General features: G+C 43.5%; 1 protein-coding gene across 5 annotated transcripts; it reads left to right on the forward strand.

Annotated features, from left to right (window-relative positions):
- The first annotated feature begins 342 nt into the window (after positions 1 to 342).
- ZBTB18 (zinc finger and BTB domain containing 18) lies at positions 343 to 7668 on the forward strand. 5 transcript variants are annotated; one of them, XM_058419892.1, is made up of 4 exons: positions 343 to 446; positions 1785 to 1868; positions 3972 to 4659; positions 4772 to 5311. In XM_058419892.1, exons 2-4 carry the CDS (start codon positions 1856 to 1858, stop codon positions 4800 to 4802), a joined length of 732 nt encoding a protein of 243 aa, XP_058275875.1. In that variant the 5' UTR covers positions 343 to 446; positions 1785 to 1855; the 3' UTR covers positions 4803 to 5311. The 5 variants fall into 5 exon arrangements, with proteins under 5 accessions (XP_058275875.1, XP_039915297.1, XP_039915299.1 ...); XM_040059363.2 differs by having other exon boundaries at positions 3972 to 7668; XM_040059364.2 differs by lacking the exon at positions 343 to 446 and adding an exon at positions 950 to 967 and having other exon boundaries at positions 3972 to 7668.
- The last annotated feature ends 8544 nt before the right edge of the window (positions 7669 to 16212 follow it).

Here is a 16212-nt window from a genome sequence, read left to right on the forward strand (position 1 = left end):
CGGCGGCCGGCGCGGCCCGTCAGTCAGCGGCGGGGCGCCGCGGCGGTTGGCGGCGGCGGCGGCGCGGGCGGGCCGCGCTGTCAGTCAGGGAGCGGAGTCCGAAGTGGGGAGCGGGGAGGGAGGGGGCGAACATCTGTCTGCCGCAGCCGGGCCCGGCTGTGCCGCCGCCGCCGCGCGAGCGCCCCGCGCCCCCGCCCGCCCCCGGCCCCCGCCCGCCCCCGCGCCCCGCCGGTGCCATGGGGAGCCGCTGAGCGCGGGGCCCGCTTCGCTCCGCCGGCTGCCCCGCTCGCTCCTCAGCCGCCGGCAGGGGGGAGCCCGGGGGGGGGCGGCGGCCAGCGGGCGCGGGGGGCGGGCGGGGGGCGAGGCGCGATCCCGGAGCGGCAAGTGAGCGAAGAGGAGCCGGCGGGCGGCGGCGGGAGCGCGGGGACTTCGGGCCGCCGCGCAGTGTGAGTCCCGCTGCCCCCATCCCCACACACCCGCCGCGCCGGGGCCGGGGCCGCCGCGGCCCCGCGGGGCGGGCGGAGTTGGCGGCGGGTCCGGCCGGGGGTGGGCGGAGGGGCGGGGGCGGCGCTCCCCGGGCGGCGGGACCGGCCGCCCCGGCGACGCTCCCGGTTACTTTTTCTTTTGTTGCCGCCGTGACCCGGGGGGCGGCTTTTCCTGCGCGCCGGGCAGCTGCTTCCTTCCCCGCGGGGCGGCTGCCGGCGCGGCCGGCCACGGCCCGGCCCGGGGCGGGGGCGGCGCTGCCCGCGGGACCAGGGCCCCGGACGGGAGCGTCGGGCCGCGGGGGGGACGCGCACGGCCCCGGCCAAAAGTTGCCGCCGCCTGGCGGGGATGGCGGGGCCGGGCCCGCCGGGAACTTGCTGCGCGCCGCCGCCGCCGCCTCCCCGCCCGTCCTGTCCCGTCCCGGGGGGCGGCGGGCCGTCCCCGCCCGGCAGCGGGCAGGTGACCCGCCCCGCCGGGTACACGCGTGAGTGTCACCGGGGGGGCCGGCGCGGCTCGGGGCTCCGCTCGGGCGGGGGGGGCCGCTCGGAGCCTGCGGAGCCGGGGACCCGCGTCCCGGGGCCGCCGCGGTCGAATAGCTGGGCAGCCCCAGCCCCCGCGGGGGAAGAGCGGTGTAGGAGCCGAGCCGAGCGCTCGCAGTTGTGCCCTGGCCAGGGGAGCTGCTCCGCGGCTCGAAAGGAGCCGGAGTTGGTGCTCGGTGTCACTTGCGCTGCCTTAAACGCTGGAACTGTAAGGACCGGCGGCGGGGCGGGGAGCTGTGAGGTGGTAAATAGGTCCGGTTAATCTCTGCCTTTAAGTGAACCCCTGGGCTCAGTAAAACCGAGCCGATGTGGCTTTCTGGGGTAACCCCGTGGCTGGGGTAAGCTGTCAGCACATGAAGCGGTCCTCCAAGTTAAGGCAGAAGTGTTGCTGTGCTGCACATACAGTAGAGCCCCATATGTTTAGGATTTTCTTTTTTTTTCTTTTTTTTTTTTTTCCCTCCCTGTTAGAAAGTTTGAAAAAAAGAGACTTTGAAGTATTTTGTTTATACTCACAGAAGAGAAAAGTTCTCCTAAGAAAAAGCTGGTGGCAGGAGTGTAGAGGAGTAGCATATGGCATTAAAAGGAGCACAGCTGGAGGTAGCATTTCCATCTGAACATGATGTCAGAGCAGCTGACAGCCTGCCATCCCTCAGCCTTTTATTCTAACACACAGACAGGGAGTTAGTGTGTGCAGATCTGTGTGTGGAGAAGGTATCTCATTCCTCTCTAACATCATCTCCACTTTGCATCTGTCTCTCCTAGTCTGCTTTTTTTCCACCGATCTAACAGACCTGGAGCCAGCAAGACTCAGAGGAAAGGACTTAATCAGGTTTATGTGTACTAAAGGTAGGAGTAGCAATAGATTAGATACAGCATATTTTTGTTTTGGTGTGTTGTTTATTGAATTTTAGAAAAAAAAATCACATTACTTTTCTAACCAAGTTTAGAGGTAATATATGAAATTGACTATTAAATAGATAAGTGGACTTAGTCAAAAGGCTTGGGCTGCAGTTGGAGAGTATCAGTTCTTGGGCACATTGTTAGCATTAACTTTAATGCATATTGTGGGAATGTCTTGGTTTGGAAGAAGGAGAGAGCAAGTTCATCCTTAATTTCTGAGACCAAAACTGCAGTGGATTTAGTGGCAAGCCTAAAGAGAATTTTGCTTTATGTTCTTGTCTTGCATCTTTTAAATTACTTTACAGGGGTTTTAGTGAAATATACAAGAGTGTGCGTTTTTACAGAAGGACCTTCCTGGCTAAAATGTGTTTGTGGGGAAGTCTTTCGTTACATGGTTAAATATCCAGCAGCTCAGAAATGTAGTAGCATACAGCTGTAGTGCTTCTGAAAGATTGAAATCAGTTATGTGTTTAAAAACTTTTGTACCCGGGAGAATGGCTTGACTGGTTTCCTCTTTTCTTCCTTGCATGTAGCATTTGAAATCTTTTATTTAGTGTAACAATAATTATTTGAAGGAGTTTTTGTATTTGCGACTAATTTAGAACTTGTAGATTTGAGCTGCCTGAATTGGCCAGACAGCTGTAATCGCACTCCTCTATTCTTAATCTCTTTATCTGGGCAGCAGCTGCCATATGGCCACAGTCAGCTGGATCAGATGTTTATAAGCTTCCTTCTTCGTCCCTCTCTGTCCTTTCAGCCTCCTAATTTGATCACAGCTACCTTGTGAGCTGCCCTCCAATCTTTATTTTTAGCCCTCTTAAGGATTAGGATTGATGTTGGCTGTGGGGCACTTAAAGTGATTGTATTGTAAATCTTCATGCTTTACTCTAGCAATGGTATTTTACAGAATATAGTAGGGGTTGTGTTGTAAGTTTTTAGTACATCTTGGTTTGCGAGGGATGAGGGTTTTTCAATAATATCTGCCAGCCTGGAGAGTCACAATCTGCTTTGATGGTTTGGGAAACCATTGCTATCAATCACAGAATAGATTAACATAGGTTTTTAAAAGATTTTACTTTCCATTTGATTTTTGACTTCTTTACTTCTTTTTTAAATTTATTTTGTCTTTATCATCAAGGAAGGCAAATAAACACTTGGGTAAGAGCAGTACTTGGGATACTCTTTTTAAACGTGGACACACGCTCACGTTGAATGGTTGAATGACTTTTTTTTTTTTTAAAGCTTAGTACTGCAAACTCTGCCTGGTGTGGGAGGGGAGGGAAATTTCTGTCCTTCTGCACTGGGGAAGTGGTGCTTGTTAGCATTTTGGTTGTTAGCTTTCTTTTGTATATTCTGCATGTTGGCAAAAAATGTTCATGTTTTATTGTACAGTATAGAAAAGGTTTAAAACCTTGAAAAACCCTGTACTTACTACAAGAAGAAAACCACATGAACTAAATCTGTAAAAATGTCCATTTTTGCTGTTGATATAAATTGACACATGTAAATAATTTTTGTAGTTTATGACTGTTGGACCGTCAGATTTGGGTATATTAACATTTCTTCATGTGAGAACCTCTCCTCTTACTACAATTTGACTTTAAAAAGAAGGTAGATGATCTGGTATATTTTTTCTGCCGCTTCTGTGATCTCTCAAACTTAGTGTTTAATTTTTTTTTTTTTTTTTTTTCCTGCGGGAGGTGGGGGTGTGTTCTGCCCTCCTAGGGACTCAATCTGGAGGAAGTTCTTTAAAAAAACCCAAACTGTTGAACAGATTTTATGAACAGCAGTGATACTTCAAAAAAAAATTTGCAGATGTACCTATGCGCTCACTAGACCAGCTTATTTACCACAGAAAGGAAATCATAACTGTAGTGGTCAGGCGGGGAAAGAGTTGCCATTGTACATTTGTGTCAAATATTCTTTGCGTGGTGTCAGGACCAGAATTCCAGCAATATAAATACCAGGTTTTTAGAGTGGAATTACTTGGATTTATAAGTTCTGTGATTCTGACCTACATTTAATTTTTAAAAATTTTGTTGCTTATAGGTTATGAAGACAGTATGGAGTTTCCTGACCACAGTAGACATTTGCTACAGTGTCTGAGTGAGCAGAGACATCAGGGTTTTCTTTGTGATTGCACTGTTCTGGTAGGAGATGCCCAGTTCCGAGCGCACAGAGCTGTACTGGCTTCATGCAGCATGTATTTCCACCTCTTTTACAAGGACCAGCTGGACAAAAGGGACATTGTTCATCTGAACAGCGACATTGTTACAGCCCCAGCTTTCGCTCTCCTGCTTGAATTCATGTACGAAGGAAAGCTCCAGTTCAAAGACTTGCCCATTGAAGACGTGCTAGCAGCTGCCAGTTATCTCCACATGTATGACATTGTCAAAGTCTGCAAAAAGAAGCTGAAAGAGAAAGCAACCACGGAGGCAGACAGTACAAAAAAGGAGGAAGACGCCTCAAGTTGTTCAGACAAAGTGGAGAGTCTCTCCGACGGCAGCAGCCACATGCCAGGAGACTTGCCCAGCGATGAAGACGACGGAGAAGATGAAAAATTGAACATCCTGCCTAGCAAAAGGGACTTGGCGGCTGAGCCTGGGAACATGTGGATGAGATTGCCCTCAGACTCAGCAGGCATTCCCCAGACTGGCGGAGAGGCAGAGACGCACACAGCAGCAGCTGGAAAAACAGTAGCCAGCCCCTGCAGCTCAACAGAGTCTTTGTCCCAGAGGTCTGTCACCTCCGTGAGGGATTCAGCAGATGTTGACTGCGTGCTGGACCTGTCTGTCAAGTCCAGCCTTTCAGGAGTTGAAAATTTGAACAGTTCTTATTTCTCTTCGCAGGACATGCTTAGAAACAGCCTGGTTCAGGTGAAGGTGGAGAAAGAGGCTTCCTGTGATGAGAGTGATGTTGGCACTAATGACTATGATATGGAACATAGCACTGTGAAAGAAAGTGTGAGCACTAATAACAGGGTACAGTACGAGCCGGCCCACCTGGCTCCGATGAGGGAAGATTCGGTCTTGAGGGAGCTAGATAGAGAGGACAAGGCAAGCGATGATGAAATGATAACTCCAGAGAATGAGAGAGTCCAGGTGGAAGGAAACATGGACAGCAGCTTGCTCCCTTACGTGTCAAACATACTTAGCCCCGCTGGCCAAATTTTCATGTGTCCTCTCTGCAACAAGGTCTTTCCTAGCCCCCACATCCTGCAAATTCATTTAAGCACGCACTTTCGAGAGCAGGACGGGATCCGCAGCAAGCCTGCTACCGATGTCAATGTCCCGACCTGCTCGTTGTGTGGTAAGACTTTTTCTTGCATGTACACCTTGAAACGTCATGAGAGGACTCATTCAGGTGAAAAGCCCTACACTTGCACCCAGTGTGGGAAGAGCTTCCAGTACTCCCACAACCTGAGCCGCCACGCAGTGGTTCACACGCGGGAGAAGCCTCATGCTTGTAAGTGGTGTGAACGCAGGTTCACACAGTCCGGAGACCTTTACAGACACATTCGGAAGTTTCACTGTGAGTTGGTGAACTCATTGTCTGTCAAAAGCGAAGCACTGAGCTTACCTACTGTCAGAGACTGGACCTTAGAAGATAGCTCACAAGAACTTTGGAAATAAAATTTTTATATATATAAATAATATATATATAAATCTATATAGTTGTGGTACAGTCTAAAAGCAATCTTGTTTCCTTGAACTGAAAGTTTGGCTATTAGCTTGTTTTTTGCACTTTAAGGCAGCATGAATATTTCACTAATTTAGCACTCCAATAAAAATGAACTGTAGAGGTAATCCGACAAAGTAACTAATTGCGGAGCTTATTTTTCCCCCTTTTCGGAATAGAAGCCAGCGGATACTTTACTTCCAAGGAATCTCCAATTAAAAAAAAATTTGGACGTGGCTTTATTCTCCCCAAAACACTGCGTTCTTTTAAACTCTTGATCTTTTTCCCCTCTTAAAATCTGAATGTAGAAATCCTCTCCCAATTTTATCAGTTCCTTTACATTTCTATAATTGCATGAGTCCTTTCTAGCTGTTGGAAACCTGAATGCTTTTAGACCCAAATGGAAAATTTCTGAAATGCTGGATTATCTATTTTTAAACAAGCGGTTGACTTAAAACTTATTATGGCAACTTCTGGATTTCTGACAGTTCCCACTGGAAAAAAAAAAAAAAACAAAAAAACACAAAAAAACCAACACAAAAACATAAAACAAAAACCCTGAGAGTACACTGGGATCACTGGGACTCTGTCTTACGTGAAGGTTTGCTTGGGATGAAAAAGGATATTGCAGCTTCAGCAGTGATGAACTGTGTGTTTAAAAAATGTGAATTACTGTTATTGTATACTGTAATTGATTACATGGGCCGGGGGGAGGTATCAAAGAACTTGGCAGGTTGTGTTGATGCTCTTAGTTGAGTCTTGAAAAGTAAATATTAACGCTACAGAAATGCATGATTTTCAGTATATTTTTGTCTTTGTTTGCATTGTATAACTTTAACGAGTGAGTTGAAAATTATTTAATTTCCTTAGGAAAAAAACCTGACACCGTTGAAAATGCCAGTGTTATGAAGACGAGAAATGCACTGTTTTTATTTTATCTAATTTAAATTTACTTTCCCACTGTCTTTAAGTTGAGAAGAACTTAAGCTACGAGTTGCCGATTTGGCTACGTTAACAAGGAAAAAAAAAATTGAATGTTTACAACCGGGCTTCGAGATTTGCATGTGCGGTGTGCATTTACTAACCCCAGACCCCTTCTAATTGCACAGACCCCACGCCAGCTCCAACGGAGGTGCGTCCATTTCCCCAGATGAGCATTTGTAGGATTCCTGCTGCACCACTCCACCACAATAGGTCGTTCTTTTTTTTTTTTTTTTTTTTTTTTTCTTTTTTTTTTTTTTTTTTTCCCCCGTTGAAAAGAGGCTGTGGACTGAAAAAAAAAAAAAAAAAAAAAAGGCAAAAAAAGCCCCGGGCTGAAAGGCCTGGGCAGGCCTGAGTGACAGGGGGGGCCAGGGGGGCCGGGGAAGGACTATGCGTATCCAAGCAGCAGAGACTGCAGCCTGACGTGTGGTTTTAATGACCAACACGCAGGTCAAAAGCATTTTGCACAGTGTTTGTTTTCCTGTCTTGCACTTACAAATAAGGTCTATGGGAGTAGCATGGAAAACGTTTGCTGTTTTTTCCTTTTTTTTTTTTTTCCTTTTTTTTTTTTTTTTTCTCTGCTTTTGTTTAAAATTTGATCGCCTTAACTACTGTAAACATAGCCTATTTTTGTGCTTAAGATACTGAATGGAAAACTCCATTGTGTATTGCTGGACTGTTTTGGAAATATTTGGTCAAATGTGTGTTAATTTGGCTGTAATGGCATTTAAAACAAAAAAAAAAAAGCTGTGAAAATGGCCTTGGAGCGTTATCTTTAGTTACTTGAATAGTTTCTAGGTTTAAAACTACATTCTTTTCTTAAGTTAGAAAAGACAATCAGTGTCTGAGGAAAATGGACTTTCTCTTGGATTTTTTTGTGGTCCTCGTGAGTGATTGCTTTTTTCCTTTCCTTAGTTTCACATTCTTCTTTTGTTCTAAAACTTAGACTGACATCTAGCTTTGACAATCATAGTATGTTTTATTTTCCTGAGGAGGGAATAACTTATAATGCTGTTTAGTTTTGTACTATTGGTGTGTTGGTGAATTTTTAAACTGTGTGCTAACTGCAATAAATTATATGAACTGAGAAATCAATTCCCTTGTCTTTTTTCCCTCTTTTAAATTATAGTTATGGAGTATTTTTTATATTGTGTAACTTTATTACTTTTGTACAGACTTCTATTGCTAACTGTGTATGGAATATGTTTTCAGTATGCTTTTGGGCACTTTGTTGCTACCATACATATTTACATCTCACTTAACATTTTAAAAAATTAAATGCTTGTGTTTTGAAAGCATTTCTCTGTGTGTAGCTCTTGATCATTCTGTAGAGGTATTTTTAATAATAATTATTTTTTACTTCCCCAAAGACTTTTGCAGAAGCAATCTATTGAATTCCAGAAATTTTGCTGCCATGCAAATATCTGTGCAGGCACACAATTCCCTTTGTAGTCTCAGGCACTCTAAGGAGCTCTCTTGGGCTCACTCTCTTGATGTATCAGTCTCTGTGAGAACAGTAGAGCAGAAGGCAACAACTTAATCTGAAGCATTGGCCGGGTGCTGACTGGCTGTCAGTGTTATAGCAGGCAGTCAAAATGTCCAAACTACTGGTAACACATCAAAGCTGTCTGGACTACAGAGGAAAATTGAAATAATTCTAAATCTATGGGGTATTTCTCTTAAGAGAGTAAATGTTTCTCTTAAAAAAAAAATAAAAAAAGCTTAGCTAAACCTTTGAAAAAGACCTGCTTTAGATGGTTTGGTTTGTTGCAGGATATACCCAGAATTCTTGTTTGAGGCTGCTCTATCCTAGGAACAAGACCAGCGCTTTGGAGTCCAATGGGAATACGAAAGTAGAGCTAAATTAGAAGGCTGGAACAGAGACAGCAGGCACAATTTGATGGGGGGGGAAATACCTTAATTTAAACAATTCATTACACTTATCATCTGCCTAGGTACAACTCAGGTTGTGCAGTGACCAAGTGAATCTCGGTGCCTAAGCTATTCTGCTTACCTTCCTACCTCGGCAGTAATTTGTATGTAGCCAAAATTATCTTTTTTCACTGTTTTATTCTTTATCACAATTTTCAATCATCATTTGCTGTGTTTGCGGTGTCAGTTTTTTGTGCTATTAGAGATATTTTGAAAACATTTCCTTCTGTCAATGTTAGCATCTCCAGTCCGGTCGCACAGAATTCTGTTTTCTAAGCAGACCGTTTCTGTAGGCTTTCATGTGGTAGAATATTATGTGTAGTTAAGATGGTTTTAAGTATCGTCAAGACTGAAAGACAGCTAATACTGCAGTGCTGAAATCTGTGCAGCTGATGAGCTTTGGCTGTGGCTCCAGGCAGATTCACCATTTGTTCTCCAACATTAAGATTTTCAAGGATTGTAGATTCCCAAATAAAACTAGACTTAGAAAGAGTCCTTGTTCAGAAGGGACCAGAAAACAAAACTTAGCTGTTAGTGACAAAATAATTGAAAATATTCTTTATACTTTGTGGTTTATCTGGAGATGGTTTTGTATGTGTGCAGCACACACTTGTGGCCGTCAAAGTGTTTCTTCAATGAAAAGATGAAACATACCCCCATGTGTTGTTTCTCTCCACAGTGCTTAGTGTTACTGACTTACCTAAATAGCTGTAGCATTTTTCATCTTTATTCTTTTTTTTTTTTTTTTTTAGATACAGTCCCTAGATAATGAAGCATGAATAAGCATTTTATTTGGCTTGAGGATATTGTGGTAACAAAATCCTCACTGTTCGTGTTGCCATGATGGTTGAAGGCAAGGCGCTGGGAATTGGAGCTATGCTCTGAACTTCATGGGTTCAGACAACTTTCTCTGACCGGTGATAGTCATCACTTTTTAACTGTGAGTACTTTAAGACAGTCTCACAGGGAAAATATTAAATATATAATTTTGGTAATTTTTTTTTTTAATCACTGCCCATATTGGCTTAATATTCTTTTAGTTACGAGTGTTTTCTCTAAACTGAAGCTGAGAGGTTTGGTGGGACAGAGATTTGTGAGACAGAGATTTTTGAACTAGGCACAGCATTCTACAGACCATCTACTTACTGAGATCTCTGTGTATTAGGTGCAATTTGTAAAAGTCGGTAGGAGTTTAAAACAAAACTTTCTGGCCAAGGAAGGGAAGGGCTTCTCATTGTTTTTCCTGCTCTCCTGCCTTAGGGTAAAAATGAGCGCTAAACAATCGCATGTACTTCTGTTGACCCTAAATAAAACCAGTATATTCCCTCAAAACTTGCATTGCCTTGTTGGAAGCCCAAATAAAATTGTAAAATAAATTTGGAAAGCTACAGATTCCCTTTTGCCCCATGCTGGCTCACCTGCTCAAGCAGGGCACTGCTGTTCTCTCCCTGCGACAGCGTAACTCTGCTTTCCTTCTACAGATAATGGAGCAAGTGATTTGTTGGTGGTGGACTGACTGCCTCCCACCTCCCCCAGCTGAATCTGCAATAATCAAATGCTTCAACTTTTTAATTGATTCCTAATAAGCAGCTTCAAAAACACATTTCCCCAGCCTACTCAAAAATGAAACCCTGAGCTCCCTGTTTTATGATCAGCGATGCTGCAGCAATTTGTAGCTGAGGCAAACTTGGGAGAAAATTTTTACCTGCTCCCTCCGCTCACTTTGAAGCAATGAAAATTCCTTCAGAATGAAGGTGAAATGTATTTCAATCCTGCAAAAAATTACCCCGAATTTAGAAAACTGATGCTAAAATGTCATATAATTCTCTGTGGCCAGGTTCTCAAACTTACACATTATTAACGCTCTTTGTCCATGTGATTTATAAACTGAACGATATCCAGATTATGGACTTTTATTTAAAAAACCTAACCAAAGCAGTTAAGGCTTTCTCAGTGGCACAGTAAATGTGAATTTCATCAGAATTGTCTTATATTTTTATAGAAGACAATATATTATAAAGTATATATTATATTTCACAGGAGTCCTGTGAAAAATTTATAACTCTTCATTCAGATTTTAATTGTGTCATTAAATGCAGTGATTTTGGTAGTAAAAAATATTTTCTCGACGGTAAGAAAGGAGTTGGTCCTTTATTTGTATGAGCATTTTTGAACTGAAAATGGAAAGGTTGCCTTTTGCTGGCAAATGTGGACAGATAGAAGAAGAGTCCTGCTTCTTGAAATCTACAGTCAGCAGCTCCTGCCTGTGGGATAAAATTCAGTTAAACCTGTGAAAGAGAAATGGTCCTTTTTGGAAAGGTTATCCATTTTGTTCTTGTAGGCTAAAAAGGAAGTATCCATTTCAACCAGTTGTCAAACTGAAATGCTCTTGGTGCAAATAATCTGCAGTTTACCCAGCGCTGCCGGAGCAGGAGTGGGGTGAGCCTTCTGCAGAGCCAGGCAGCGGGAAAGCCAAAGGCGCTACAGGCTGAACTCTGGCAGGGATGGCAAATGCTGCAGAGGTTTTCAGTTAACAGAGATGTTTGCAAAAAAATAAAACCCAAACATATTTCTTGTTTTCAAAAATAATCCATGTTTGAGCTGGAGTATTTCTCTTGCACTGGACCTTCTTGGGTTAGTCAATTTTTCCAATTAACTGAACTCGTTTAAGTTGCCTGCTTATTATCCATAGTTCATTTTGCTTAAATCTAGCCTCTTTCAATCTAGCTTTCAGGCTTGTCTTCCTTAGAAGACAGTCGCTCCACTACTACACCGTCGTCTTGGTGCAGAATGGCCACAGTTTTCATTCTTGGTAACTCCTTAACATCAGCCATTTCTGGCAGGGGGACACAAGTGCTCAATCCTGTATAAAACAGCCCCCTTGCTGGGACGGACTTCATGCCGCTCCTGTACCGCAGCTGCTACCGGGCAGCCAAATTTTCTTTTCTTTTTGAGACATTACAGCTTGGCTTTAGTAAGATTTTGCTTGGGGTTGCAGAGAAGAAGAAAGGTATTCAGTCTAGCCTCCGAACTGAAGTTAATGTGTGATTGGGTATTTTAGGGATTGCAGGAAACAAGTAAATGTTTGAATGCAAAATACAGCAGGTGAATATTTTTTGGAACATTTTAACGTGCAGCGTTCTTAAACTCGGTGTTGTGCTTTAAAATGCATGTTGTGTATGAACATATGTGTGTGCATGTGAGGAAGTAGTTAAAAATAACTTGCTAATTTTGATTTAGGTGTGCATCAAAATCATAGCCTGAGTAATTCCTTAAAGATCTTTAGAAGAAGTGTTTAGTGTTCATACGTAGCAGCCAATACGACATGGTCTTGTGCAACCTTGCTTGTGATTCCTGCAGTTATCAGTGCTAGTCTGAGCACCAAGAAGGATTTTTTTTATGCCACGTCCAGAACATGCCAGATAGGGATTTACACAGCACATCCCCAGCCATAACAACCTAGTACATGAAACCCAGCTTTAAATTAGTAAAATATTTAAAGAGCAAGTTACATGTACACGATGACTTCTGAAAGGATTTTACTGGTAAAGCAATATGTTACTGCCTCAGTACTACAGGAGGTATATTAAAAGGCTTAACTGTCTCAAAACAGCTCCACGGCATGGTATACGCTGTATCTGGATGTAAATCTAGATAGGGATTTAAATATTTCTTTCACAACCTTCCCAAAATACAGTTTGGTTGAGGCTTATTTATATCTATTAAGAAAATAAAAACTAGTCTCGATGCTGTATTTTATGCTTTTGTCAAATAGTCTTCAATTTTAGCATTAAAGCTACTTTTTTTAAACTTTTGGATGTGTTCCCAATATACATTTTGCAATTTTTTTTACAATTTTAAAAATGTACTTTATCTATAAATAAAACTCTTTGAAACTGATAGAGGTTTATCATACAAGATATAATTTATTTTCAACTACATTTGCCATGTATTCACACTTAGTGAGGTTTTGTGTTGAGATAATTTTGGAAATTTGTACCAAGATAAAAAATATAGTTAAAATCTTAATGAAACATATTCCATCTTCATAAGCTATAGCTACCAGGTCTTAATTTTCTGTAGCTTATTCTCTCTTTTTTAAAGTAGTTTGACTGGCACCACGTATCCAGAATATGATTTCTGTTCATAGATTATTTTCAGGCTTAAATACATGACAGCTTGAAAGCACTGTAAATACCAGTATTTCATTATTTTCAAATGAGTGAGTGACTTTTAAGAAAAACCTGTGGTTTAACGAGCTGAGACTAACTAGGCAATTCTTTTTTTTTTTTTTTTTTTGAGAACTAAAGAGTTGTATACCTCTGTATTAATTATGAGGATATAATTTAATAGACACAGGAACACTGGGCTCCCTGTCGACAGACAGACCAACATACCTCTGCAAGTGCTGGATAACTCCTTGCAACATATTTCCAAGGTTTTCTCAAGACTGCTGCTCAGTACTTAAAAGAAAAGGCTCCTGAAGCATAAGATGAACCCAAAGTTGTGTTTTGCCCAGATGATTTAGATAAACATAAATTATTTTTCGCTAATGATTGGAAAAGTCTTCCAAAAACAAGGCTTTGTAAAAAGTGAGGGAACAAATGGTATATAGCAGTATTTCACTCAGGAAATTTGTTATTCTTAGGCTAAATTTCGATCAAGAAACCCATGCATTTTAAAATCTCGGTGAAGAAACCTTTTATGCCCATAGCCAGTAGTTAAAAATGAGAGGAGATCAAGCTTTTTTCTTTTTCTTTTTTCTTTAGGACTGCTAATTTTAATGCGCTCTATCATTCTCTCTCATCTATAACTTGAAGTTTGCAGCGTGAAAGAGAAGGTGTGATCCCTGCTGAGCAGAGATAATACCGCAGAGCCGTATTCACCTTGCAGCCTGGGGGTGTTGTGTCCGGGTGAGGGCATGAGGCAGGCACTGGGGTCGCTTGTGGGGTCGCTTGTGGGGTCCTTTGTGGGGCCGAGCCAGACAGTTCCCGCCAGCAAGACGGCCAGGGGTCAGCGTGCTATGGCAAACGGCGCCTTCATCCCCAAACGCCGGCAGGTTTGTGGGCACGCTTTGCCAGAGGGATTGAAAATGCCTGAAGCGCTGCTTCTGGGAAGACGGTGGATAACGTGTATTCAAACAAGGCATTAAAACAACTGGGCTCATGCTTTCTCAGCAGAGAATGGAGATGGGAGAGCTCTCTGCCTGCCCTGGGCCAATGGATGTGCAATTCTCAGAAGTACTTGATGGTATAAACTGATTTTAAGGGGTTGTACTCTGAACTAGGAATGCTGCTGGATAGTCTGGAGCTGGATACCTGGGTGCTTTACTGCAGTGCTATTTAAAAAGGAGTATGACAAATGTAAGGGTCTGGTCTCTCAACCCTTCTTCGTGGAATGTGAGCCTGAGGGCGAGCGGGGGTGTTAAGATTTGGGACCTACCTGACGTGAGCTACATATGAGTCACCTTCAAGACAGTGAGTAGATGACTAGCGCTCGTCCTAATGTTAGCCTTCTATTTTAGGTTGATGCTCTTCAGATTCAGGGCTCCCCCACATGAAAGCACGACAATTTAGTGGTTTAGGATTTTTTTTATCAAGAGCCTTCGATAGGTCCTACGGTTGTTCACAGCTGAGCCAAATCCTTTCAGTCCAAAACTGAAAGCCTGCATTAATGGCAGGAAAAAATTTGCTTTTGGAAATACCCAGCTACTTTGGGCAGCTATTGTTACTTCCAGAATAGGGTAGGAATATGTCTGGGGCAGAAAAAGATATTTACAAAGACATCAGTTTACCATATATTGCTAAAATTCAATATTGATGTTCACCTTTTGAAACGATCTTATCTCCTTTTCTTTAGAAGAAGGAGGATGAGCCTGTGCTTTGGACTGTGGTGAGAAAAGAGGCAACATCTGTAAAAAATGGCTTTTTCTTTTTCTTTTTTTTTTTTTTTTTTTTTTTTTTTTTTTTTAAAGAAGAAGAAGGATAAGCACATTGTTAAAAGAATGAAGGAAATTACAGAAAAATGAGGTTTAAGGGAAAGCACATGTTGAAAGACAGAGCACATTAATCAGGCTATGGGAATGGGAGGTATAAAGACTGTTTTCTACACCACTTTGATTCTTATTAAGGACAAAAGCATTATGAGATTTTTTTTTCCTTTTTTTTTTTATTCTGGCTCTTAGGAAGGAAGCAATATACCACAGCAAGGTTGGAAGCCTCACTCCTAGTGCAGTCCTGGAGGATGAAACATTTTTAATTCATCTCAAAGGCTTCTTCTTTTTTATTATTTTGAACAAAGAAAGGCAAATCTCCTCCTCATAACTTTACAGATGTCAGAATCATGGTTTTGAAGCCCACACTTGAGGTCTCATTGTTGGGGCAGTGCAAGACCCCATCCCTGGAGCAGAGGTCCCTGGCTTTCTCCTGCTCTCCTGCTGAATGAGGCACTGGGAGTGGGAAGTCTGTGGCCAGTGTTGCATGGTAAAATTATGTGGCTAATTCAAAGCCACTGAACGTATTGAAGAAGGATGAAAAAAAAAACCAAAAAACCACCAAAAAACAGAGAATGAAAGTCATCAGTGAAAGTCATGTTTTTCCTGAGGCTGGATGCAGGGTTTGATATTTCAGAGTGTTTTCATCACATCTTCTGTGCTACCTCTCCAGCCCCTTTGTGCACCACGTTTGATGCCTGATGTTAGGTTTGGCTCCGCGCCTTTCTGCTGTCGGCGGATCCGATTTGAACGCGTTCTCCCAGAGTTATTTGTTGCTAAGAGAAAACAATTTTCAAGTCCTCTGGAGAACACCGGAGGAGTATGGTTAAATAAAAGTTCATCCCTGGGTTCTGGGCAGAAATTAAGTTAATTATGGAAGTGTTTGTTCCATCACAGATCCTTCTGAGATACTTGCTTGCTCTTCAGTGGGCACTCGCTGCAACCCCTGGTTTGTGTCTACGCTATTTATTTAGAAAAATAAGGGAGGGCTAATGACTTCAGCTGTAGCATTTTTCCAGGTTATGTGCATACTCCTGCGACTGCCCCATTTCCTTTCCACCTCCCCAGCCCCATTTTCCCTGGGAGACCGTTTTGCCATCCCGGGTACACGCCGCAAAGGAGGCTTTCTCCCGCTGTGCCGTGTGGAAGCGGGCTGTGAATTTCGGCAGTCGGCAGCGTGGCTGTGAGCGCGCAGCCTGGTGCCTGTCAAGCATCTTGTTAGCACAGCATCCACAAGAATGCTTTGAGAAATACAGCTGGGGGGTTGGAAATCACTGCAAACCACCCCCCCCCACCACCCCTTTTTAAACACAGCTCTTGTGCATGACTGGTGGGGGGTGGTGAGAAGGAGGGAACAGGGAGGGGAGTTTGCTCCTAAAATTGGGGTTTACTTTCCATCGCAGCCCCTTGGAAAGTGCTGCTGCCTGAGCGTGCAGCAGCCACACAGGGCAGTGAGGTCAGCAAGGCCAGGCAAGTCAGTACAGAGGCTGGTGGCAGCTTCACGGCTCCCTTGCTCTCCTCATGGGGAAGGAGAGGGAAGCGCTCCTGGCCCCATGCGGTGGCAATAAGGCAGGGACGTCCCTTCATCACTCCATTCCCCAGCCTTCTGGTGCAGGGTGAGGATGCTGTAGCACCAGTGCAGGGTGGCCTGACCCCTCAGTGCAGCCAGGCTTTGCCGTATCACAGCTGCACAGCGCATCTCTCCAG

The sequence above is a fragment of the Hirundo rustica genome, chromosome 3, assembly GCF_015227805.2.
Source record: "Hirundo rustica isolate bHirRus1 chromosome 3, bHirRus1.pri.v3, whole genome shotgun sequence".
NCBI classification, from domain to species: domain Eukaryota; kingdom Metazoa; phylum Chordata; class Aves; order Passeriformes; family Hirundinidae; genus Hirundo; species Hirundo rustica.